The following is a 26524-nucleotide window of genomic DNA, read 5'->3' on the forward strand; positions in this document are numbered from 1 at the left end:
GAGAGTGTTCCACTATGCACTACCTGCCTGCTCAACACAAGGATCGTTATCATTCCTTGCTGCCAGAATCTGCCAAGAGTTTTAGAGTTTCAGAATTTCCTTGGGCTATTTAGGACGAATTCCAACGAGGTATAGTACTCTAGATTGAAGGCGAAATCAGGCACATGATGGGGCCTAAGCCTGAATATCTTACGTTGAATGGAGGCTCGGAGGGTGAGTGGAAAATTCCCTCTCAAATCAAAATCAAATAACAAGACATAATATACTATTCGTCAATGGTGAACTCGTCTCAGTGACTTGACATACGTGTTTCGTAGTCAGAAAGCTAGACTCTTCCCGCGACTGCAGTCACTGCTCTAGTATCCCCTGACTAAGTTAACCTCCTGCCGTTCGTACAAACGTATAAAAGGCCTCGGATGAATGATTTCCTACTCCACAATTTGCATGGTGCAAAGACATTATCCCTGATATCTGAGCTGGTCTCCTGACTTCCTATCCTCTACTCACTACAAAAAACCCCCCACTTATTATTTCTATTATGTCTGCGTTTGTGAATTTAAAGGAGTATATGTACGACTCTCAAGATCGAATTGGCGTTATCGTGCCGAGGGAGATGAGGCCTGTAACAGAAGAGGGGTATACGCAGTGCGTATACCCCTCTTCTGTTACAGGCCTCATCTCCCTCCTCGCTATCCTCCAATTATTCGACCGCTGAAATCCACAACGGTTCTCCTCCTCCATACGGCCCGCCACTTGTACCCCTCGTCCGCGGATCTGAACAACATCCCGGGGTTTGAGACTAAGAGGTGTAAATCATGCGTTTGTGCAGTTGATGGAGACTGGGGGTGTGACGCCGTTTGATTTGTGTGGCGTACGTGGGGGTGGCCGACGCGTAAGTGGTGTGGGAGTGAGTTAAGTGGAGGGGCGGAAGGAGGAGGAGTAGAAGACCCAACTCAATGGTCGGATATCACTAGTTCCTTGACGAGGCAGCAGAGTTCTTCCAGCACCTCAACTACTTCGACGACATCGAGTACCGCCTCGTGGTCGTAGGCGTGGGGGGTTTATAGGCAGATAAGTTTGTGTAGAGATTCAGTGGCTCTTTGTAAGGGATGTAGGAGAGAAGAGGGGATGTAAGAGGGGCCTCGGAGGGATAGCCTGACAATGGGGAAGGAGTTGAATATATTTGTTTCAGTTTAGTTCATGTTGTTACTATCAATCGAGGAGTGTCTTGATCATTAGCAACAGTCCTGGTGGGTTCACAGGAAAGACTTTCACAAATCCACAGAGAGGGAGGGGAGTACAGGGAAAGGGGGGTTTAATGTATTGATTTTACGTTTACTCGATGTTATGTCTCAACGTCGACTCTAGATCTGGGTGTGTGTAACCGCCTCAATGACTTATCATCCGCTAGGTAAATGTACATATATGACCGCTATCGATATCGATATCTTACGATTTGTACATTTGGAAGCTATTGGACGGCGGCATGTCGGTCGGTCGTATTGGGTGTGGGGGGTATGTGGGGGTATGGGGGGTATGTAGAGGTATGTAGGTGTGGGGGGTACGTGGTGTCAAGGTATAGCGCAATTGACTCGGATGGGTGAATGAATATCGAATTTTGAACGTTGAATGTTGAACGTTTGAACAGGGGAGGGGTGGGGATGAGGGAGGGGGGGAGTTGAACTTGAATCGGAGATGGCTTTTTGAATTTTTTCACATTAGTAATTGGATGGGTCCGAATCGTAGAGTAGGTATGAGTATTATTAACCTAACCCAATGCTAAATAGAGAAAGTCAAAGTCTTTCATCCCCAAGTGTTACTATATATTGGGAGTAAATACACAGGGATATCATTCAATACTCTATTTGAGGAGCTCACTCAACCACCACCACCCATAGTGAAGGATTGAGGATCCACTTCACCACTTCCCATTGCCATTTTAATCAATAAATAATTGGGCATTTTCAGGCCATCCATGATCTACTTGATTATAATTAGTTTCCATTCCATTCTTATCATGATTTCTTCCCCCTTTTCTCTCCAACCACCACCTCTGGACACCAATGTCAATGAGATATAGTACCTCTATCGAAAGAGTGCGACTGAAAGGAACTGGATGAACCGTTTAGAGATGTACGCACTGTCAACAATGTAGTCGGCGCTATAGCCGGACAGCAGCCGACATCAGCAAAACATGTATACTGTTGCTGGCATGCCAGTACCGGAAATGGCTTCTACTAGCACTATCCAGCACTGGTCAGCACTGGCAGGAGGCCCCAGTGGCCTCCACTCCATGCACCATTTGCTGAGATTTATGAACAATATGATACATATATTATAAAAACCACTAAGTTCATGCCATGCGCACAGTGCAGTGGCCCACCATCCCATCTACCTGTTAGGATCTATCTCAGTTGTGTGTAGAGCAACTGAGGGACTCAAAAAAGTCTGTCTACATGATATATGTACTGCTATACAGTATAAGCTAATAATGCCGGAATGGATTGTCTAGGCCTAAGCTTGTATGTGCGGAGTATCTCCCCAACAGTACCTAATTATACATATTCATTACCGATCAGTTGACAGGCTCCAGTGATTGGATGGTTGTTGCCAACTTATCCAGTGAGACTGATGGATTGGTTATTTAGTCAATCAATGTCATGTTGCTGTAAGTTTCCCCATAAGTCACAAAAACTTGATTTATGATAATTTCCACCCTGTGTAATTATTATTGTTGATATTTAAGGATGCCATTGTTGAGATTTGGTGTACTAAAGTCCTGGGGGCTGGTGCGTACCCTCCTCCCCATATAAACTTTGACTTGCCAACCACGGCAACATGGCATCAGAACTACAGAGAGGGTACAATGGACCCAGCTACACCACCAACCGTGTATTGACTCGATTGGAGATAACAATGGAATGTTGAGAGAAGGAAAGATTGAAATCTCTAAGCTAGATAATTATGAGCTCTAGACTAGCTGAACAGGTGGAAATCAGTGAGAGACCTTGACTGGATGATATTAGTGGGTGATAATCTCGAGGAATTGGTTTTGGTCCAGTAACCAGATCTTCAGAATGTGCTGTGAACCTCACATGGAGATTTAGCTTCAAACCCTCTTCTGACACTTCAAAATGCCCGGAAAACCTCGACACATATTTTCCCCCAGGTCAACAAGTCCAGCCCTCAACTCTGACACGTGTACAGTTAAAAATTCATATTTTCGAAGATTCACTTTCTCTCTTCATCCCTTCCACATCCTCGCTTTTCTTTCACAAGTTTATCAGAGCTCTACTTCATTGCTTATTCTATGAGTACATCTCATTCTAACATCTAGACTAATTTACACTGATGATACTTTGACCCTTAGTAGCATATTTCTTCCAGCTCATCAAAGAGGATTCTGGATATAATAGGGATGACCCTTATTTCAACTAGCAACTCTGCTCAGGTAATACCTGGGTGCAAGGTTGGATACTTATCTTGTTGTTTATGAAACTTATGCACAGAAATTTTGTTTGGAAATTTTATTTCATCAATTTTATGTAATACTTCCCCTAAGTCAAAAGTCTTGACTTATAGAAAATTTGCATCAATTTTTGAAACTCTTCAGTAAGTAGCAGCAACTTATGTAGATTTGCACCCTGTGATTATGATCTGATTGAGGAAACTTATCTGCAGTTTGTTGCATTTAACCCCTGCGAATCTGCTCATTGTGACTCAAGTACATGTCACCCCACTCACAATAGATTGGGTGTGGGTAAAGTGCTTAAGGAAACCCCTTTGAAAGTACTAGGATTCAGATTCTGCAACCAAAGATGTGAATCTCTCCTCTTGAACTCTCTTAGGGTATACACCAGCTAGATATCCAGCATTGACTTCATGTTACAATTGGGACCTCAAATTTGAGATCAGTAATAATGAAAATACAGCTACGAAGCCGTAGGCTCCTTCAATCATTCCAGCAGTGTTCAAGTTTGTCCATGCATCCATTGGGATTGTCCCACATGAACTAGTAACTGATAATAAGGATCATGCATACAACAGTCAATGAAACTCACAAAGTGGTTGGCACCCTCATTCACTGTGAAGTGAATGGCTGGATCCTTTCTATCTGCTGCCTTAGACTCTGCCTCCCAGGTCCACCAGCAGTAGATGATATTCCAAGGATTTTTATCACCGAACATTGCCCATATGTTCATGTTCTTCCATGCAGCTCTTATATCTGGATCATATAAAGCCTTATTTGCAACTTCTTTTTCTACAGCAAGATAAGGAGTTTGACACAGATGTGTGTCACAACGTGCACCAGGTGATAAGTCAATGATTTTGACTAAATCGTCTTCATGAAGACCTTCAAATGTGTGTTTCCTGGTATCATCATGATCACATTGGTTCAAAGACGAAAAATCATGCTTCGAGAGGTCTCCATGTGGAAAGTAAGAGGTCAGCCATTTTGCAAACACTGCACCACGATTTTCAATTGGTGTGCTCTCATCCACAAAGGGATGATAGGTTCCTGGAGGAAATGGAATGCCCATTGGCTCACATGGGACATCTATGAGTGGATTACATCATGAGAACGTACATGTCAAATGCGAAAGGGTGTAGGAGAATTTAGAGAATTCAGAGAAGGATGACGTACCCCATAAAATGCTCCTTTTCACAAAAAGTCCCAGTCTGCATTGGATATCGACAGGAAGGGTAGTAATAGAGGCCAACAGAGGAAGTCCAAACATATTTCCCAATGACCATGAGACAATGGCAACCCCGTTAGTTTCAGGAAGGGACAATGATTGGATTAACCCATCAAGAAGAAATGCAAGGTCATGACCATCATTGATGAGCTGGCAGTATCGTTCTTTGTCGGGCCCTTCTGCAAAGACTTTTAGCTCTGCCGGACTGTATGGAGAAGAACCAGGGTATTCTCGTCGGTTCACCAGGAGAACTCTGTGCCCACGAGTAAGTGCTATTGGAAGAAGTGGCTTGAAGAGTCCTGGAAAGTCAGGTTCACTTCACCAAAACCTAGTGATTGTTGTACTTAAGCTTACCACTATGATACGTATGCCCATGGATAATGAAAAAGGTGATGTAGTTCTCTCTATTCGGTACACCACTGTCTTCATAAAAGAATTTTACGTGGTTAGGGAGTGTAAAAATTGGCATTTCGTGGGGGTGAAATGGAAGTATGGCTTGGTGCTTACAGGGCACAGAACATTTGCAGTACCACTTGCAGTGACATGTGCAGGGGTATTGCAGTGACATGTGCAGTGACATGCAGTAGCACACAGTAGCACTGCAGTTACTTAAATGTATATGTAAATAAATGGTCTTCCACTGTACAAAATATACCCATTCTATGAATGCTGTGTCCGACAACAGCAGATGGTATAATGGCCCGGAGGGGCTGAATAAGGCTGAATATCAAAATCGGATAGTGATCTTATCATTCCGCCCAGCCCGCTGCCAGGCTTCTTCTCGATGCAAACTTTCTGTATCTTGTATCATTAGAGCTTTGGCTTTGTAAATAATATCCTCTTGTACCAGAATATGATACTAGCTGGTGTTCACAAAGCTGGCCTTATTCCTAATTTCACCATCAATGATTTGGATGGACATTTCGGATAACCAGGGTCGAAAATTGATGGGTTATGAATTTATTATAAGTACATCTGCAAAACCTGTATTTTCGGCTAAGGGTCCGAAAGCAGTTGAGAGCATCTCCCAGCAGTGAAAGCACTCAGAGCAGTCTGCTCTCAGTGCTTTCAGTACTGGGATCTGCTCTCAGCCCTTAGCCGAAAATCCATGTTTTGCAGATGTAGCCACTGCATTGCGAGGAGATTTATTTCGCCCCCATCAGAAATATTTACTACACCAAAGTTTGAAATTGCTTCCAATGTCTTTTTGGACAATGAACTTGGTATACAGGCATTTGACTTCAAGCATCATACTTGTTTATTCACAGCTTTCATATGTAGAGCAAAATTCAGCAGGGAATTGCCTCTTTCATTAGCCCTAGCCCTACTACAGAAGCACACTTTACCCAAGAAATCCAAAGTAATGTGCCCAATAATCGTATGTTTGTATTCTGGCAATTCTAATCATTCATTCACTAACCCAAATCTATTTAAGCATCAAAAGCAGTGCTCCACCTCCTACTATTCCTGGGCACATGAATACCATTACAACCAATCAGCACATGGTCTCATCACAATCACAACTTCCTTTTTATCATACCTCCAACTATATGCACTCCACACTTCCACTTGTGTCTCATCCACAAATCAATGGTCAATATTTCATGGTCCCTCCTTCCAACTTTACACCAGCAATTCCATATCATCCTGTTTCAGGTTCCACTCAAGTACCAACTTTGCTTCCATCCCAAACTACCAACCAGCACCATTTGTCTAGTGAACAGCAGATTGCAAATCAGATCCCAATGGAGGTCCATTTGCCTTCCCCCACTTTAGACAAAAACACACTTCAATTGCAGACACATCTTCATCTGCAAAACCTGGATATTCGGCTAAGGGCTGAGAGCAGATCCCAGCAGATCCCAGTGCTGAAAGCACCGAAAGCAACATGCTCTGGGTGCTTTCACTGCTGGGAAGTGCTCTCAACTGCTTTCGGACCGTTAGCCGAAAATACAGGTTTTGCAGATGTTTCTCCTGAGAAAAATCAGACCTTGGCATTCACCCCTACTTTCTCAAATCAAGTGGGCTCTGCTCAACCTGATATTCCCTTGACAGGCCCTTATGTCAACAGGGACACCCAATATGTCTGTTTGAGTGATCTTCCAGAGGGAAAATGTGTATTTTTGCAATCAGATTGATCTATAATAACATTTTGTATAGTGCAGCTGATACTCCCAAGGCAATATCGGGACGTATATTGTATGTGCCATTGAACAAATGATAAATCCTTTGATTATTTTCTCTAAACTCTCTACAGCAATGGCAAAGGTGTTCTGGTCCGGGATGGTTTATTTTTCTTCCCTGCCCGTCTCATTCAGAAAGGCCATAAGTTTTGCTCTATCCAATGGTGGAGGCACAATATACCTGCTGTTAGAATATAATCACGTTATATTCAGCAGCAATGGCAGTAAGAGATAAAGTGCACACAGCACTGTAGTTGATCACACAGATCAGACGATAAAGGAGTAGAGAGGACTGCTTATTCGACAAGACAAATACTACAGGTTTATATACAAGTCCAAGGTAGACGATGTCATGTTACAGCTAAACATAGCGAGAGAGAAAGGAAGTACAATACGATGTATCCTACTGGTAGTCCTATAGTAATAGTACACGATGGTGGGATTGATAACACAACGGTGAGACTGATAACACGATAGTGAGATAGTGGTTTGTAATAAGAGAACAATGTTCCATAGATGGTATGTGAGTCATCAAATGTTAACACCTGCACCTGGTTCTTCACAACAACCTGGAAAGATTGCCAAGGTATCTATTGAAGATATTAAAGATGAGTTATGGCAGAACAGAGCAGCCAGGAGGAGAATTCGGGTAAGAGTCAATGAATGGATAATATTGGTTAGTTGACCCATTTACAGCTTGGCAAATGGGTACGAGCATTTATTGCAGAGGAACAAGCAGAGGCTGCTTGGGAAGATTCAAAGTTCCTTCCATTCAGTTCTGAGATTGACAGGGCTTTACAACCAAATATAGGAATACTGACTCAACTTATGAATAATCCAGATAGTGTTATGGATAGTTTGTGCCCAGCCAAAAAATGGCAAGCTGGCATGAAAAGAACTACCAAAGCCATAGAGCACTCTGGAGGACTCACTGTAGATGATTGTGCTCGTATCAATAACTGGTTCTATACAGTGATACCAGGTGCTTCACAAAAGCAGCATATATGGATCGGTGTCCTACCTATTGCACATGCTCGCACCTTGGTACTTTTGCACTGGCATCAATCAGAATTCATTCATGAAGTAGAAGGGGCCAGTATAGTTGAACTAGCATTCAATAGACTTGTAGCTTGGACAGGGAAAACAGTTGATGGGAAGGACAAGTTGTATGAAAGAGTTGATGTGGATCTAGAGGCATTGCAGTTACTCGAAAAATCAGTCTTTGATATTTCTGAGGATGCAGGAGTTGCAGGAAATCAACAATGGGGTCTTGATGCTGGATCTCATCTGCAAAACTGGAATCCCTGGCAAGAGTATGGTCCTGAAAGCCATTGCACAAACAAATGTGAAGGAGATGATGAGGTTGAGTGCCAGGTAGGTAAATTATATTTCAAATAAAGACATGTTTTCTGATTGTTGTTTGATTTGACGTAGCATGGCCCAGATTTTATAGATGACCAGAAACAACACTTACTAAATACATTCAGCAATCAGCCAAAAGCATGGCCTAATCAAGTCAAAAAGTGGTGGATAAATGATGATAATTTGGCCAATAAGAACTCCAAAAAGCAAAAACTGAATGTATAACAATACATACACTGTCCCCTCGAATTTTCCAATCAAAGTATTCATTATATCAAGTATCTCCTACAGTTTAACTTGTTTTTGTAGGTCCTTATCCAGTGTTTATACATGGCTCTATGTCTCTTATTTAGGTTCTTCAACCTCAACCTGGCAATATCATGAGATTGGAAGAATGTTTTCCATCATGACTTTTTTATGATATTCCAGCCCTATTGGCCCAAATCAGCAATGCAAATTCCTTCCCTTCATAATCTTAACTATTCACAAATGACCCAGAATGATTCCAATGATTTCCATGCAAAGGTACAGAGCCCTATTGCCCACAGTGAGACTGCAAGTAAGTGCCAAGAACAATGCAGGTGAATGCAGTAACAGTGCAGGTAAGGTGCAGGCTGATGCAGTCACAGTGCAGGTAAGGTGCAGATGTGTGCAGTCACAATGCAGGTGAGGTGCAGGTGTGTGCAGTCACAGTGCAGGTGAGGTGCAGGTGTGTGCAGTTACAGTGCAGTTGCATGAGGTCACAATGCAGGTGTGTGCAGTTACAGTGCAAGTGCATGCAGTTACAGTCCAGGTGAATGCAGGTAAGAGGTAGGAGCATGCTGATGCATCTGTATATCCTGGATTTTTGTCTAAGAGACTGACTGCCACTCAAGTAGTTTCTAGAAATTGCTTTCAGTGCTTTTGGCTGGACAATGCTGTTCAGCTAGTACCCTTGCTGTCATGATCATCTAGGTTTTGCAGATGGGTGAGTACAATGATAGGCACAAGTAAATATTGTGAATATGTCTACTACTGGTTCTTATGTGCAGTTTTGAACCCCAAGTGCTTGTGACATAACTAAGCATATATGACTTACATTCATTTGTAAACCAAGCAAGATATCAACTCAATGTGCATATGCGTATCTTGAAATAGTTGAACATGCGGCAAATATGAACTCAAAATTGCATGACACAATCAGACAAGATACATATGAATGCCGGCATTTATATGTCGAGAGTGTAATGCAGGCGCATGCAGGTACACTGCAGTGGAGTGCAGATACTATGCAGTGACTGCCACTGCAGGTGGCACTGCAAATGCTAGTGGCCCGAGGTACACTGCAGTGGAGTGCAGATACTATGCAGTGACTGCCACTGCAGGTGGCACTGCAAATGCTAGTGGCCCGTGCTTACAGCGTATTCAAAAAACCTTGTCAGTAGCGTAAAAAATGAAATAAAATAAAATAAAATCCAAAAGGTACCCGACCTTTAGCCGACCGCTTGGCGAGTGCTGTCCTGTCACCTCCTGTGCTGTCCAGTTGTGAGATGTCATTTCAACAACTTCCAACTGGTTAGCAGTGCTTCGTCTGGACTCTGTTGTCTTCAGGACATCTCTGGCTATCTCTGGGTTGTCTTAGTGCAAGCCTTGGCCGTGTACTGGCATCTGACTGCCATTCTCATGTATCCAAGGATATCTAGAGGCAGCCTGCCCCCTCCATATGCTCCACCTTTGTATGATTGCAGATCTCTTGCTTCTGAGGTAGGACTAGTAACAGATGATGATGCCTCTGGAGAGTCTGACCATGCCAGGAGGAGTTCCATTGACATTGTGATCCTTCAGTGGACTTGTTACCTCCACCAGCCTCCAGCCTCCACCACTGGCATGGAAGATCATTGTCAAAAGGCGCAAGTGACAGCACACTCACCAAGCGGTCGGCTAAAACGTCGGGTACCTTTTCGATTTTATTTTATTTTATCTCATTTTTTATGCTACTGACAAGGTTTTTTGAATACGCTGTAAAGAATATCTGCTCTTCATGTTCCTTCCTTCAGCTACATGGAGAATATGAAGCCCATCAATTTGCTTCACCGTTATCAGTATTGTATTGTCTCCACATCCTGTGATGGTCACACATTGCATGATCAGAACTCTCCTTTAGATCACAAATTCCCGAGTTCTTGTGATAGTGGTGTCCCGGTGATACCATGTGCCTTTTGAGGGTTCCGGCACACTGAAGAGTTAGCACCAATGTCAATCAAAAGTCGCCATCTTTGTACCCTGAGTTATCATGATGATGATGCCCTAGTAATACATGTGGAGTGCCTTTCAAGGGTTCCGGCGCCACAATGGTTGCACTGAGGAGTTAGCACCAATAGCAATCAAAAGCTGCCATCTTCGTGATTCAGAATGACATGAATGGCCAGTGCCTTTTGGGTTTCCGTTGCACGGCAGTTCTGAGAGCACTCCGAGATGAATTTCATCATATGACAGATGTCCCATGATCAGCACTCTCCTTTGGATCACCAATTTCCGAGTTTTTGTGATGATAGTGTCACATCACCGACTCTGAAAGAGGAGGTCCTTGTTCGCACCAAATGGCAATCAAAAGTCGTGAATTTTTGTGATGGTAGTGTCCCAGTGACACAAATGTGCAGTGCCTTTCGGGGGTTCCGGCACACTGGTTTGCACTGGTTTGCAGCATTTTGCAGTCTGATGCAAATGTGCTGTACTTTCGGGGTTTCCGGTGCACTGCGGTGCACTGCTCAGAGAGGCTCAGAGCTGTTCCCATCCATCTCAAGGGGAACACACACATTTTTAGATTCAACATGACAATGGGAGAGAGGTAGATAGATGTACTCTGGACATACCTGCTTATGCTGCCAGGCTACTATGTGGGTTTGTTTTTTAAGCACACTTTCTACATAGAAAGGGAAATTAGGTTTCATATTCAACTAAAATATTGACTTTCAGAGTCGGGGACTGCCGTGCGGGGTGCGGCGCTAAAGGATTGATATATGTGCAGTGCCTTTTGAGGGTTTCGGCACACTGAAGAGTCAGCACCAATGGCAATCAAAAGTTGCCATCTTTGTTCCCCGAGTTATTATGATGATGATGTCCTAGTGATACATGTGGAGTGCCTTTCAAGGGTTCCACCACAATGGTTGCAGTGAGAAGTTAGCACTAATGGCAACCAAAATTCCCCATCTTCATGATTCAGAATGACCTGAATAAGCAGCGCCTTTCGATTTTGCAGTGCACTGCAGTTCTGAAAGCACTTGAAGGTGAAATCACATCTTGTGTGTAACAAAGTGATTGTGTAAATGTACCCTGGATGTACCTGCTTATGCTGAGCCTACTATTTGAGTCTTTTTTGTTTAAGCTCTTCCATGATCCTGTGAGGTATTGCACTGATTTTGGAAATGAACTTGGGATGATTTGTTTCTTCTGGCCATACACAGGCAAAAAGTGGAGATACGGTGCTTCAAAAATGGCATGTATCTCATTATGGATAAACCAAGAGCACTTCCAGTAACCGCAAAAGCCGCAGTGGCAGTGGAACGTATGTCATCTTGATTGTTCTGACAAAGAAGAAAGTGTGATTGACTATATGCTTGATGACTTTGTATCTGTATAATGATGGTAGTTCAGTAATACCCCACTTACTTCTCTGGGCATTTTCCTGGAGGTTATTCGCATCCAAAGGTAAGTGCAGCTTTCTTAAGCCAAAACAATTGAATCTGTAAGGGATCCTGACACTCATCATATCATGATCCATGCCGACTGGAGATTTGAGGTTTTACCTCTGTTTTTGTATAATTTACGGAGTGGTGGTAATTCAGAAATGCTAATGCTGACCCTGATGCTAGAAAATTCTGGAATTTGTCACCTCGCAGGTTCTAGAGGGGACTCAAGTGAGTACTGAGGGATTATTACACGTCAAATGGTGGCAAGACAGATCCTTTCACATTAGCTCCAGTAACCTCTAACACAGTCTGAAGCTCAAACAGTTTTGGTGTGGGTGTTGTATCTTTATTTTAATCCATATGACCAATGGCAATGTGAAGGTTTAAAGTCAGAAGATACAGCACCCTTGAAACAACTGCAGTGAGGAAGCAGTATTCTATATAGAGTTTGAGCTGATAAGTGTGCTCTTTCAGAAGTTCACCTCTCTTCGGAGTGGAGCTACAGCTATCTGTGATATCTCAATTACTGTAAGTTTCACATCCAATTCTCAAAATCTGTCTCACCTGCTCATGAATGAACAGTTTATATTGTGTTGTATACTTCAAGATGCTAAGTCTGGGCTGAGAAGGTAAGAGATTTGCATATGATGAGCTGAGCCTACTGAGCTGGATAAATGTCATAATCTCAGAACCAATACGATGATCAACAGGATGATTTTGTTTGCCATCAGCAGAGGCGCAGCTACCTGGTAGTGTTCAAATTTAATCTCTTCTTCAAGGCTGATGTTAACTTGGACCTCCCTGTGTCAAGTCTAGCGGCACTGTTGAACATCATTTTAGTATGTGTAACAGCGATTGTTTGAATCAGCATGCTGATTGGATTATCACATGTCTAGTTTATTTCTAAACCTGGAGCATTCACTTTGTGAATTGGAATTTGTATCTCCCACAAATTTCATCTGGGCAATTAGAAAGGAAATTTGGGAAGTTGCTCACAGGTAGGACTTTCAATACAGGTGTTACAAGAGGTTTCAGCTCAAGTTTCTTGCCACTTGTGGCTGATAACAGAGGAGAGATGACTACCAGTTTGGGGTACTGGTAATGACATTTAGCTCCTATAACGACAGGGATGCTTTTATGCAGGAGTGAAGTGTACACTATAAGAATTCATTGTTGGAGCGGGAAGGATTGAAGCTCCAGGGTATAGCGAAGGACTTTTAGAGAGGGCTGAGGGTCTTTCTTGGGGTGATGAGGTTGAATCCGAGCAAACTGGAGGGGTTGCAAATAACTGCTGGAGTAACACACTGCATGCATATTGAGGCAGGGAAGACTGTAATTCATGATACCCTGGGAGGGGTTTTTTCCCCTTTTCCCCTCAATAATCAGGACATGAATGAACATAATCACCCCCCTGTATTAGATATGTGTGTTCCATTATTGTACAACATTTTGTAATATGGTCATTCGGGAATCAGACCTTACCAGTATAATTCGTGTCCTATCCTATCCTATAATCTCAGAAACTAATGACATGGCATGACAGAGATTGATATCTCATGAATTGGTTATCATAAATTTATGAGAATATAATGACTATTGACTGGAGACCGTTTTCCTGATGAACTTAAGGCCGGTCATAACATAAAGTATTGTATTACGGAAAAGTGGAGTTAGGAGCCCCTATGCCACCTGACATTGTCCAAACCATCAAGTAAAAACATGAACATAGCTTATTATCAGAGAATCCATTTGGAATCCTTTCTAGGAAGAAGACTCCTTGTGACAAACTACAGAAACCAGTAAAATACCATGGGCGCCCCATACTGAGTTGAGACTCACAAGCATAAACGAACCAAAAGCTAACATCACCCCAGAGAATATCTGGGCACTCTCAAACCCATTGAACGCAATGAGCCAACCACTAATCGGAGGTCCTAGAAGTGCCCCAAAAGCACTGTACAAATTGAAGTGTCCAACGATGGTAACAAACCTACAAAGTTGGGAAGACTGACCTGACACTCAACATCTGCCCAATACCTATACCTATTTTCCTAGGGTCATCCTAAAAGGTTTATTGAGAGGATGCAATAACAGAAGAAAATAAGGAATGAGTTGGCATACCAACAAAGGAGGAACACAAGCTCCTTGCAAGCTAAGTACATTTCCTGAAGTGAAACCATACAAAGCTATTTGGCATACCAATGGATCGTGTAGGTCCACGGACACGAAGTAAGTCACTCACCTCCGACAACAAGGATGCTAGCTGTGTTTCGAGCAGCTATGCTCACTAATACCAGCAATGCAGAGATAAGCCCAGTAATGATCATCATATTATATCGTCCCCATGAATCTGCCGCCATTCCGGGAAGGATACGGCCAAACTATGATTTGAAAGGAAAAATCAAAAACGTCAGTAAAAGCAATGGCGACTGGATCTCTTACGAATGACGCAGCGTTCAACACGGATACGGAGTAGAATATCATGTTCGCGTCGAAGCCATTGGCACCTCCGTAACTGGGAAGGAAAAAGAGCAGGAAGAATATTCCTGTAAAGGTGTGCTGATAAGCTTTAGTCATGTCACCGATAACGTTCTATACACACCGAGGACGATGAAGAACATAGCGATGCTTCGAAGATTTTAGTCAGCATCATAATCAAATATAAATGAACGTGCTAGTGCTCACCAGAAACTAGCGTACGCAGGCAATCGAAAAAGGCTGAACGCAAAAAACTCAGAGCCAGTCCTTTTCGGCAAGCGTCCTTTGACTAGAAACGCAGCGACCGTGGTTAAGGCAAGCGCAATGAATCCGCATGTACGAAGGGCCCAGCCAAATCCGACCTGCAGTGATTTAGGGTCAGAACTTAGTAGCTCGTGGATTGCTGGAGAGGTCAACTAAACTCAAAGACATACCTCTCCAATAAGACGGTTAATAGCAATAGGCCAAATTACACCACCGACAGAGGATCCGGAAGTGACGATTCCTAAAGCTAGTCCTCGACGTTTGAAAAACCAATGGTTGATACTGTCAAAGAGAGCTCTCAAGCCTGAGATATGTCATGATTGCAAATGCGAGCTCACCTTGCAAAAGACGGTGAGAATAACGCGGAAAGACATAAGCCTTGCAATAGTCCTTGGGCTAAAAAGAATTCCCAAAATTCTTTGCTGAGGGAAACCATAGAGTCGATCGAAGTCTCAGTTCCCTGTCAGTGTTAACGAATCGCACAAGACCCACCCACCATATGCTTTGCATCATACACGATAACGAGAATCCTACACCTCCAATGAAGATAAGGGGCTATAATGATTCGTGAATTGAGGGGGTACAGATAGACATTAATATCACTTACACCGGCCCCGAATTTGTCAAAGATCGAGCCAAAGACGGAACCCATAAAGTATATACTATGGTAGGTGAAATGAAATCGGGGGCGTGAGTGTGTCTTGCCCTGATAAGCACAAGTGGAAGCTCACCAGAACGTTTGGAAGGCGCCAATCCACGCAATATCGCTTTCCGATTTGTGTGAAAGCTGGTTTTGCTTGTAGTAAGCCTGGAAGCTATATGCAAAAAATGACGTGAGATGCATGGACACGAGATAGGGTGGGTAACCTACACTATGGACATGTTGATGAGGGAGTGGACAACGGATAACGAATGTTTCATGAGTACTTGAGAGGCCTCACATCTTGATAGAGAACGTTCTCTCACCCCCAAATGCGTTCAAGAACCCGAACGAAACGAAGACAGCTAGCCAGGCGCCAGTAACGACCTAAAGGAAATGAGACGAGTTCACCAAAACAGACCAAAGGAACGAAGTTCACTCACAGCCCATGCTTCCCTCCCTCCGTCGGGAAAGCTCGGTGGAGTCAGAAGTATAGATTGTCCGGGGTTCGATTCCGGAGTATTGTCGACAGCATTGGAGTCGACGTTTATTTCGGAAGGAGATACTGGAATTGGCTCGAATTTCTTCAAGGTGACTGACTGGTTGGAGGACATGGAGGGAATAAGATGAGAGGAGAAATGAGTGGAGGTGGAGGGAATGAGTAGAGGTGATTAAACCTGTGCGGGGCAGGCACGCTGTAAGTAATGGGACTGATGGAATAGAAGCCTGCGTGGTAAAGCTGTAGATGCGAACTAGCCGGTTCAGCTCGGACCAGTATTGTTCAAATGTGATCGATCATCGAAGAGACGGTCTGAAATCAAAGAGCGGTTCGAACATTACCAAACCTCACTTGATGTATCAATGACTCATGATCGAACTTTGAATCCAACCATTGTTACATCTTTGAACTTGTTGAACTGGGAAAGGGCCTCATGCTGAGGCTGAGGCACTGACCTTGCCCGGATCCACAATCCCATTTGAAGTGCACCATAATCTCCCTATGTTCTAACGTTGACCTTCCAAGCACCAAGATGGAAACTTACGCTGAACCCTTGAGCAAAGCTACAACTTTGGCCACGCTGTCTGAACTGCTCGATTCTATTGAGAAGTCGAGTAGTGTGCTTCGTGAATCGCTCCAGAATCAACTCGCTGCTGGGACTAATGACAGTACTTACTCCGAGAGTACTGCTACAGCTCTCAACCTTCGATTCCATGCCGACGCGCATGTCGCCCTTCATGCGTCGAAATTGCGACTTGCATGCGAACGTTTAGCACATCTTGCAACACCACCTCGCCATCTTGTATTCGAAGCAGCCGGATCAGTGAGTATATCATCGCTGTTTCCATGAACTTACCTACTAGTGTGTTAGTTTTACCTTACTACGGCTCTCGACATCATAGTGAAGTCGGATATTGCTACGATCATTGAAAAAATTTCCAACAAAGCTGGATCCGCAGGAGTACCAGTGGACTTTCTAGCGCAGGAAAGCAAGTTGGACGCGGATTTGCTAAGTATATGTCATCCTTACGCTACGAAAACGTCAATAAGATCTCATTCTACAACTTTATAGCGCGCTTGATGCGTCACTTGGCCGTTGCAGGAATATTTGAGGAAGTCACCCTCAACACGTTCGCAAATACGACTCCTAGCTCGACGCTGATTAACAACCCCGAGTTCAGAGCACACCTTGATCTTGTGTGCGTTGATCAATACTTTGAATGCATTTCTTGGCCCTCATCACCTTTTTACATTTTCCCCAGTATGCACGAAGGCCGGGCTGCGATCCCTTTCTTCCCGGAACTAGTCTCAAAGCGTTTCTCGGAACCTGTGCCTCCACCATCTGCCTTTTCCCTTTACTCGGATGGGCAGCTGTTCTATGACTGGCTCCATTCGCCTGCGCAAGCTGATCGGTTATCAAACTTCAATATCGCAATGCGTGGTATGGCTCATACCGAAGGACTTGGATTTCTGTCTGACGGTATGCATATCTCGCAAGATTCTCTTACTGTCTGACCATGTTCGAGCTGACGTCGATCTGTCAATCAGACTATCCATTTCACCGCCTCCCAACTGACAGACTCATCGTCGATATCGGAGGTGGAATCGGCTCCTTACCCACCATCCTCCTTCCGGCCCTTCCTAACCATAGGTTCGTCGTTCAGGATCTCGCACCTGTTGTGAGTCAGGCTACAGAAGGTGCAAGTCCGGTTATGAAACGTTGGATGGATCAAGGCAAAGTTCGCTTCTCCTTTCAGGATTGCTTTACGCCTCAACCTCCCGAGTTTAGGGGTGCGGTGTTTATTCTCAAAAATATGATGTAGGTACAGGTAACTTAAAGTTCACTCGCCACTGATTTTCTCTCTGATAAATGTGAAGACACAACTATCCGGATCCCAAGGCCCTGGACATCCTTCGTAACTTACGAAATACAAATCCACACAGGCTCCTCGTGATCGACCGCCTTGTGATCCCCCAGCTCAAAGTGACCGATTCGCAAGCCCGTGGGTTGCTTGCGGATGTTGCATGTTCACAACGTGCAGCAACATTTTACGATCTTGTTATGGCGTCTTTGCATGGCGGAAAGAATCGGACTCTCGAGGACTGGCGAAAGCTCCTTGCACGAGGTGGCTTCCACTTAGAAAGGATCTATCCCTTGCGGGCATCAACAGGTCAAGCTGTAATTGAAGCAACCTGTAACTAATCTCACTTCCCGTCTGTCTCAAAGTACTAGACAGTATATATATCAATTTTTTCCTCCTCTGCTGGCCACAGAAATATCTACCATTTTCCAATATTATGGGGCTGTAGTTTATGAATGACTGTATATATGGTACTCATTCGTATCAATTAGGGTGCGATGAAAATATCAAGGAGATGTCAATGGTTGTTCACGTATGTTTAGGCCGATGTTACGAGTCCGAAATGTAATGAAGGATTCGTCTTATAGTGGGTTCCAGCGTGGGAATTCTTCCTTTTATATTTTTGACCTTCCTTATATATTTTTGACCTTCCTCTTTCAGCGATTTTTTTTTCCCCATACTTGGACTGTCACGCTTCGCGCCACTCGTCACCTTTTCGTCACTCTGCGTTACCTACGGCGCCCCCACCTCCAACATTGTCTGCGCCCTACATCTTGCCGCGAATTCTTGGCTGCACTACATCCCCCTCTCGTCCTACTTCTCCGGCATTCTTCTGCAAAAGCCTCTGCCACAGCTCATCAACAAAAGTCTTGAAAACAACGACCAAATCAGGATGGCCAATTCGCCACATCTTCTGGGGTATTCGAGGATGGGAATGGAGCTGACCAAGGGGGAGGTGGGTTGGAGAGAACAGTCTGATTTTGGGACGGGGTTCGAAGGGGAGAGAGGTGCGTTCCTCTTCTTGTCCACGCGCGCCGGGGCTGCAGCTGAAGATGGGAACGACAGGTATATTGCTCGGTCTTTGGCACCACAACGAAGTACTCGACCGCTCACCAGCCTATCTCTCATCGCCAATATTTTCTCCAACTTCGTCCACATTCTCCTTTGCCACCTGTGGTACACAACCTCTGCGCTATCTTCTAGCACCATAAACACCATTTTCAGCGTATTTCGCTATCCCATCACCCGCATTCTTCGTACTGTTCTCGCATGGTCGGCCCACTTTTTGTTCCCAAATGCTGGTGCTTTACTTATCTCTGTATCTACCCCATGTTTACCCCGCTACGTACTGCATCTATTTACTCTGCGCAATTCAATAACTTTTGCACTCCTGGCCATTACTTTCCTCGCGTTTGCATGGTGTTTGTTTTGCCACCTGGCTTGCTGCATCCACTGGTGCCCATGTTGGGCTGGGAACTGTCGCCCCTCTCGAGCGCTTTCCTCCTCATCCGTCACCCTCAATATGAGGTACACGATGGGATGCGAGATGGAGGGAATATGGTTTTGGAGGCCAACACAATCACTCACATAGATTTACTCTGTTGCAGAGATTACACAGCATCTGCACTTATTTATATGCAACTCTGATTTTCGGACTCGTTCTTGCCACGCGCGCAGCGCGATGGCCCACTTTCGCACGTGAATGATAATGTGATTCACAAGCTTGAGAATTATTCACGGCACCCTAGCATCAATGTTGTTGCGACCGGCACAGGATACCAGAGGATACCGTGGGGTGCTGTGACTTTCTCTCACCATTTTTTGAGTCTCGCTTTGGCGGCTTTGCCTTCTTACAGTAAATTATACTCTCTATCTAAGTGCTAAGACTTATAGTCTGAAAGGTGCCCCATGACTGGGATGACCTCCCACAGTGCAGTTCAGAATTTCATGTTTTTAGCTGCTGAGTTTTTGCCCATACATATGCATGTTCATTCATAGGTAGATTCTTCCCATTGAAGCATCATACGTGATAGAATGAGTCAACTGTAAGTCCTTTGATATAATGTGCTAATTGGGTTTGACAGGTGAAATTTAGTCTTGTTCAGGCTTGCCACTTGCGCTTCTACCCAACCCTCAAACCAGCTCGAACCCTACTTGAATCAGACTATAGGGTCCCACCAGGGTCCCACAAGGGAACAGTTTAGCAGCGCATCATCTGCCGAACACCACCTTAGTACCGCCATGAAAAACCTCGTGTGATCCGTTCCCGGTCTTCCCACACTCAAGGAACATCAAACTATTCCGTCTGTTCCGTTTCTTGTGGCAGTCAAATGTACCAATGCAGCATTGTATCTACAGAACTTGATGGCAATCCCTGATACATTTTGTCGCAGTCAAAACTCTACCACATTTAAAGCTCTGTTCTACATAACATCTCTGTAATTGTTGAAGGTTTCGTTCTCCCCTCAATAACTTCACACTTTCCTCCAAGAATCAGGACCTGGACACTACAATGTCTGATCCAGCTTGTACTCCATTGCCAGTCCCAGACCTCAATAGTACATATGGAGCTATGCTGATTGGGGGTGAGTGACCACAGCTTTCTACCGCTTGAGTATTTTGCTAACACATTTTCAGTGCTCTTTGCTACATTGTAAGATTGTTCATCATAGTTCATCTTAAGGAAATTTTGTTGATATTGGAGGACCCAATTTCAACCAGCTTGCAGGGTCTTCTAACACTGCAAGCAATCATCTATTATGGTTCTTATCCCCAGGACCCCATATCGACAAAGCTGATCGTGAGTAACACATATTTCCCCCAGTGCTCATAATAAGAAAAATTCCATCCCTCCTTCTGACTCAAATTGAGCATCTAGGTTGCTACAGCTTGGTATGTCATGGGGGTCCTCTCATCTAGATTTTGGTCACTCGCTGACTGACAACAGGTGTCTCGATACTTTTCATCTGGTCCTCATTGCACAATCGGTATATCACTACTTGGTCAACAATTGGGGCTCTTTTCCTGCGTTAATGATCTCAACCTGGGAGCTCGACCTGAACCTCACATTGATTGGGCTGTCTAGCTTTGTATGCCAGGTTTTCTTCTTGAATAGGTTGGTAGCCATATATGAATTACCACTCAAAGCAATCAACTAATCATTTTGCTGTTTAGAATATGGATATTCAGTAAGAAAAACATTCCTCTCATCGGATTCTTGACAACACTGTGTGTCACTACACTTGCACTCGATATTGTGGTCACAGTACAGATAACCCAGAATCGCTCCGTTCTTGAATTCGGGAGAAGGAAGGGGGAAATTATTGCTGTATTTACTTCTGGTGCAATAGGTAAGGTGTTTTCCAATCATCTCATACATACAGGTTACTCATCCTTCTCATTGGAGCCGATGTTGTATTGGCGTCACTGCTATGCTATTATATCCGACGCAACAGGAGTGGTTTCGAGAAGTGAGTTTTGTCGATATGTGGCGCCTTTCAATCTCATGGCCTTAATAATGGTACAACTCTATAGGACTGACTCGCTTGTTACTTCCATTGTCAAGTATACAATCACAACGGGCCTTGTAACAAGGTATGTCTCACTCTATAAATGCTGAGAATGTTGCATGTTGCACACCTCCTGCTAACTAACATGTATTTTAGCTTGTTGGGAATATTTACGCTCATCGCGGTTCGTTATCCACCGACCTAACTCTGATGTATCTTGACGTTGAACGGAATATAGTACTTTGCATCCCCCAATGGCTTTATATTTATTGTATGTGTATCCATCCACTTGATGAGGGCTTAAGCTCACTACCACCTAGGCTATGCATTTTTCCCTGGGACGCATGTACACCAATGCACTTCTTGCCACGTCAGAATTCTTCTTTGTGGTCGACACAGATTAATGACTGATGATCCCGGCTTCCAGACTGAACTCTCGCAAAAGGTTACGCGCTGCACTCAGAGGAACAAGCACCAAGGTACCATCGAGGTCAAGGCAGGACAAAGCTCAAAATAGCACTATGTCAATTCCTTTGTCAACTTTTGAAGTGAGTATTACATGTTCTTGGGGTGAGACAAACAATTGAACCTCTCAAACAGATACCAACAACTCAGGGGCCCCAAATCCAAGTTCATAAATCTACAGAAGTCATACAGTCAGGTTATTCTTACAACTTCAGGGATTACTCGGAAGAACAAGACGAAAATGGCATTAGCAAGGCTCCTCAAGTGGGTGATGTCTGAGTATGTACTTAAATTTGAATGAGCTATTATGTATTTTTTCTGAAATTTGATTTGAATATTCCACTGGTTCATTACAATAGTTCACCAGATAAGCTTATCGAGGCTTCTCGAAGTTATCTTATATGAGCAACTAGTATATTACATGTACTGGAGCAATGTCTGCACTGAAACAGCGCTCAAAGGCTCTGTTGCAGGTTCACACAAGCACAGCTGACAATGTAGTCTTTGAATCTTCAATGCAAGCATTATTCGATTTCACTTGCAGCTTCTTCGGAACCCATGAGCCAATATCCGTTATAATTATGGCACTAAGTAGGTTATACCTATCTATATTGCATGTAAATATCTGTAGCACATCGCAAACTCAAACATTATTTACCAGATGATGAACTTATTTCTAGTAACTCAAACATCAGCCTTAAACGGAACAGGTAGAACACATGGAACAATAGTCTTGACCAAAACAGACAAAACCTCACATTCGCACTTTTTTTGAAGATTTAGAAGTCTTTAGGTAAGTTCAGTTCACAGTTCATCAACAATGCAACAAGAAAAACTAAATTGTGATGAACTTTTGAGCTCTACCATCAAGTCCATCTTTTCTGTCAAGCTCACATCTGTCTATCTGTTACTTGTTCCATCGATCGTGTCCATCTGTTGCATCTGTTGCCCTTTATCCATCTGATGGAACATCTGTTCGGTCCTTCCCCATCTGTTCATCTGTTGGAACATCTGTTCCACCATCTTTTATGTGTAAAAGTATCCCATTGCAGTGCAGCTGCATTGCATAGCATGGGTTATATCACATCTATAACAAAGGTCATATATCCTCGACATATAATTGGTCAGATATTCTGATCCGCTGAGGACTTGTGGAAACGATTGGCGCTCTTTCATTTCTCACTGCATGAGTGTGTTGCTGTGCACAGCAAGCCGAGGACTTTCACATATCAGGACGTGAATAGTGACAGTATCAGGAATGAAAACCCAACATGAGGTTGAACTGATTTCTCTCAGTTAATATTTAGCTCTTGTCAAATGATTTCCATCTTCTCTAGTTATCTTAGTTTTCATCTGATCAAGAGGCTTCAAGAATAAACTGGTTAATCATCAGTAATGAAGTAATTATATTCTGAATTGATCTTTTTCAGAAAACAATAAGCAGAGCAAAGGCCGCTGCAAAACCTATATGTTCACCAGAGCAAGGGTACCGGCTGGAGAGTGCTCTCCAGCGCGCAAAGCACCGAGAGCAAAAATTTCAACTTGCTCTGGGTGCTTTGGCTGCTCGGAAGCACTCTCAGCTGCTCTCAGAGAAAGCCAAGAAACAGGTTTTGCAGATGAAAGTCATCTTCCTTGCAAAGTCTATTTCTACCCTGAAATTGGACATATTTGGGATGCAGGCACACTTTGTGTTCTGAATCTTCCACAGCATTCTTCTGGCGTGTGAGGCCCTGTACCCACTCGCAGCGTGCCCTGTGTGCGTCGCGGTTTAAATCTACAATGTACCAAGCAAGGTGTGGTCCACGACAGTGGAGCCTAGTTGGATATTTTAGACACTAATATGACATGGAAGATGTTGGTGTTGATGTTGTAGATCTATCTGAACTCGGCCACTGTGATCGATGTATGTCTCTATTGGTACCAAAATTTCCGGTGAGGAGCCGTAAAGAGGTTCGGCAATAAGTCATATGCAATCTTTATGATTTCTTACCGCAATCTTGATTTGATGCCATTGTTTGTTGATGGTTCTGGGATTCGAGATCCCACAATTCATAGTTATCCTTTAAAGCCACCAACTGCTCAACTACTTTTTGCTTCGAGGATTATGTCTTCTACTATTCCTACCAAGACTACTGTCCTCGTTATCGGTGGCGGACCTGCGGGTTCCTATGCTGCTAGTGTTCTTTCCCGCCGCCAAATTGACGTCGTCGTCCTCGAAGCCGCTAAATTCCCCCGTTACCACATCGGCGAATCCTTACTAGCCTCTACAAACTATTTCCTCGAGTATATCGGTGCTCGTGAGAAGGTCCTTACTCACGGGTTCATACGAAAACCCGGTGGTGCGTTCAAACTCCGTAAGGACTTCCCGGCAGCCTATACAAATTTTGTGTGTCCATTACCTTACTATTGGAAATAGTTTTCTTACTGTTGCTAATGTTAGGTTGACCACAATACTGGGAATCATGCCCTCAATGTTGTCAGTGTTTCAATTCATTTTTACATTGCTGTTCATAAAATGAATCCTTCATCAGAATCGTGCCGAATACGACGACCTTCTGTTCCGTCATGCAGGCGAGCAGGGGGCCAAAATCTTTGATGAACACAAAGTCACGCAGCTGTATTTTTCGGAGCAAGATGCTACTCGTCCTATCTCAGCCACATGGGAATCCAAGGTCAACGGGGCTAAGGGAATAATCGAGTTCGACTACCTTATCGACGCTGCAGGCCGTCAAGGATTTCTTTCAACCAAATACCACAAGGATCGGGAATTCACGAAGAGTTTGAAGGTAAATTCGAATGGCTTCAAATTTTATGCAATACTGATTTTGTGTTTTGCAGAATTCCGCTATCTGGGCGTATTGGAAGGGTAGTAAAATGTACGGCGAAGGAACTGAGCGACTGGGAGCACCTTTCATTGAAGCTCTGCATGGTACGTATGTTGTCCTTCAAGAGCAGGCCTACAACCTGATTTCTGATAGATAACACCGGCTGGTGTTGGTATATCCCTATAAACGACAATACTATATCGATAGGCTTTGTTATACACGAAGAATACATCAAGGAAAAGAAAGCCGGCAAGACTCTAGAGGAGTTCTACATGTCACAGTTTGATCTTCTCACCGACGCTCCACAATATAGAGGTGAAGGAACGATGGTGCCCAACAAAGAGGGCAAAGGTGGTCCCGTTTACATGGCGAGCGACTACAGCTATACTGCCGAAGACATTGGCCGCATTAATTACAGAGTGGTCGGCGATTCAGCAGCCTTCATCGACCCCTTTTTCTCTTCAGGCGTTCACCTTGCCTTTGTCGGCAGTCTCGCTGCTGCAATTAGTATTATAGCTGTGATTGACGGGAAAGCCGATGAGGAGTCTGCGGCCGCCTTCCACACCGCTGAGCTTAAGGTAGCATATACCAGGTTCGCTTTCCTTTAATCAACGAAGTGTTGTTCTGAATGATGTCATTGAAGATTTTTCATGGTTGTTATGGCTGGTTACAAGCAGATGCGAGGCGGCCTCAAGGCTGACGTCTTGAATGACCTCAACGAGAAGACCTTTGATAGGGCCTTCGATATCATCCGACCTGTCATCCAGGGAACAGCAGATATTGGTGTTGACAATTCGAGTACAGGCACCGTGGAAATGAGTGAGAAAGAGGTCCGAAACACGATGGATTTCGTCTTCCGACTGTTCTCCCATCCTTCTCCTGGAGCAAAGGTTATAGAGCACGAGGACGATGGACTTCATGGAAACGTGGATGACTTAGATAGGGATGCTCGGGCCCGACTGAAGACGTTCTCCCAGTATGTGCCTCACATTATGGGTCATGACGGGGTCATGCACATATTGGAAGCAGCACAAGAGAAAATGAGGCTTTCAGTGAATGGTAGTACTGCCACCAAACTGAAGCCTGTGGCTATCAATGCCTGATAAACCTCTTTGTCGTGTAACATGTGGAACATCCAGGATTTACAGCGCAATTTTCATGCATTGAAGGACTTGAGGAATTTATCTGTACTCAAATTCTTTGAAATGCACTCATTTTACTGTCTATCATCCAAGATGGAGATTTTTGGTGCTGCCATGATTGAGGAATGAGAAAATTGTTCTCATTATTCTTCAATGAGCCAGTTTAAGGTCAAGCCACTGTTTCCATTTTGTTTGCAAAGCTTGAAAACCGCCAATGACAATGCTTGACCTGGAACTATGGCTGCTACGTATGCATATGCTGGCTGTAACATTCGGAGCGAAATATCACGCGGTTCACACTACTGCATGTGGACGATAGATAAGGGTGACTTTTGGATCTCCGCCTCAGAGAGGAAGGGCCTTGTAGGTCTTTGATTTCAAACTCCACTAAGACCTTATGAAAGTGACTTTGGGGCATACTGTAGCACCATCGAGAGGTGATCAGCAAATGTGATAAATGTCAAATTAGAGTCTTTTTGGCCATTCTACACCCAGCATATCTGGATTCATTTTGAGAGAAGAAAACCTTCAGCCTCTAGCAAGTTTGGGAACTGGGTGATAATGCCTATGAAATATAGAACTCTGATTCATATATACAGGAACCAGAAGATGCAACAACAGAATGTTGCTGTGTTCAATTTTTGACAAGCTAGGTAAGTTATGAGGCTGAATATACGGGGCACAGAACTTCTGCCATAACCCCTGCAGCACCAGTCCCACGCAGGGCCGCACAGTTCCATGCAGTTCCGAACAATCTCCTGCAGTTCCGTGCTATCTGTAAAATGAAATATTGTGCCTAAATAGTCATATTGCTCTTCAAGCTGAGCTTCAGACAAATGAAGCTCCATGGGTCTAATTTGATTTCCTTGTCCTGAATTTTTTTCTAATAGTTAAGTATGTTTATCACCAAATCACTAAATAGACCATCTA

General features: G+C 43.8%; 8 protein-coding genes across 8 annotated transcripts; 6 read left to right on the top strand and 2 right to left on the bottom strand.

Annotated features, from left to right (window-relative positions):
* Positions 1-3952: 3952 nt before the first annotated feature.
* Positions 3953-5166, bottom strand: C8R40DRAFT_1053283 (uncharacterized protein; the record flags this gene model as incomplete). Its single annotated transcript, XM_046224836.1, has 4 exons — positions 3953-4012; positions 4062-4558; positions 4646-4996; positions 5052-5166. 4 exons carry the CDS (start codon positions 5164-5166, stop codon positions 3953-3955), a joined length of 1023 nt encoding a protein of 340 aa, XP_046083321.1.
* A 730-nt stretch (positions 5167-5896) lies between these two features.
* On the top strand, positions 5897-6835 carry C8R40DRAFT_1173967 (uncharacterized protein; the record flags this gene model as incomplete). Its single annotated transcript, XM_046232102.1, has 3 exons — positions 5897-5920; positions 5979-6079; positions 6133-6835. The coding sequence occupies 3 exons, from the start codon at positions 5897-5899 to the stop codon at positions 6833-6835; spliced, it is 828 nt and encodes a 275-aa protein (XP_046083322.1).
* A 580-nt stretch (positions 6836-7415) lies between these two features.
* On the top strand, positions 7416-8467 carry C8R40DRAFT_1173968 (uncharacterized protein; the record flags this gene model as incomplete). The annotated part of the gene is made up of 3 exons (XM_046232103.1): positions 7416-7529; positions 7577-8254; positions 8315-8467. 3 exons carry the CDS (start codon positions 7416-7418, stop codon positions 8465-8467), a joined length of 945 nt encoding a protein of 314 aa, XP_046083323.1.
* Positions 8468-13405: 4938 nt separating this feature from the next.
* C8R40DRAFT_1118879 (putative MFS transporter) lies at positions 13406-16114 on the bottom strand. The gene is made up of 15 exons (XM_046228706.1): positions 15736-16114; positions 15619-15679; positions 15384-15468; positions 15260-15314; positions 15149-15207; positions 14991-15074; positions 14823-14934; positions 14596-14750; positions 14513-14538; positions 14353-14456; positions 14153-14291; positions 14032-14096; positions 13923-13972; positions 13750-13864; positions 13406-13697 (listed from the first exon to the last, which is right to left on the bottom strand). The coding sequence occupies exons 1-15, from the start codon at positions 15904-15906 to the stop codon at positions 13647-13649; spliced, it is 1332 nt and encodes a 443-aa protein (XP_046083324.1). The 5' UTR covers positions 15907-16114; the 3' UTR covers positions 13406-13646.
* On the top strand, positions 16115-18249 carry C8R40DRAFT_1118887 (O-methyltransferase-domain-containing protein). The gene is made up of 6 exons (XM_046228707.1): positions 16115-16614; positions 16663-16804; positions 16864-16990; positions 17054-17271; positions 17340-17610; positions 17670-18249. Exons 1-6 carry the CDS (start codon positions 16324-16326, stop codon positions 17992-17994), a joined length of 1374 nt encoding a protein of 457 aa, XP_046083325.1. The 5' UTR covers positions 16115-16323; the 3' UTR covers positions 17995-18249.
* Positions 18250-18261: 12 nt separating this feature from the next.
* Positions 18262-19355, top strand: C8R40DRAFT_510710 (uncharacterized protein). Its single transcript, XM_046235287.1, has one exon. The coding sequence runs from the start codon at positions 18546-18548 to the stop codon at positions 19242-19244; it is 699 nt and encodes a 232-aa protein (XP_046083326.1). The 5' UTR covers positions 18262-18545; the 3' UTR covers positions 19245-19355.
* A 496-nt stretch (positions 19356-19851) lies between these two features.
* Positions 19852-22151, top strand: C8R40DRAFT_1118890 (uncharacterized protein). Its single transcript, XM_046228708.1, has 14 exons — positions 19852-20238; positions 20291-20306; positions 20375-20453; positions 20532-20545; positions 20601-20768; positions 20828-21003; positions 21060-21123; positions 21188-21247; positions 21319-21346; positions 21401-21433; positions 21483-21532; positions 21590-21710; positions 21763-21906; positions 21987-22151. Exons 1-13 carry the CDS (start codon positions 20166-20168, stop codon positions 21904-21906), a joined length of 1026 nt encoding a protein of 341 aa, XP_046083327.1. The 5' UTR covers positions 19852-20165; the 3' UTR covers positions 21987-22151.
* Positions 22152-23731: 1580 nt separating this feature from the next.
* Positions 23732-25555, top strand: C8R40DRAFT_1053250 (uncharacterized protein; the record flags this gene model as incomplete). The annotated part of the gene is made up of 6 exons (XM_046224832.1): positions 23732-24013; positions 24068-24103; positions 24159-24413; positions 24466-24556; positions 24606-25044; positions 25096-25555. 6 exons carry the CDS (start codon positions 23732-23734, stop codon positions 25553-25555), a joined length of 1563 nt encoding a protein of 520 aa, XP_046083328.1.
* Positions 25556-26524: the final 969 nt, after the last annotated feature.

The sequence above is a fragment of the Lentinula edodes genome, assembly GCF_021015755.1.
Source record: "Lentinula edodes strain Le(Bin) 0899 ss11 chromosome Unknown C8R40scaffold_33, whole genome shotgun sequence".
Classification (NCBI taxonomy): Eukaryota; Fungi; Basidiomycota; class Agaricomycetes; order Agaricales; family Omphalotaceae; genus Lentinula; species Lentinula edodes.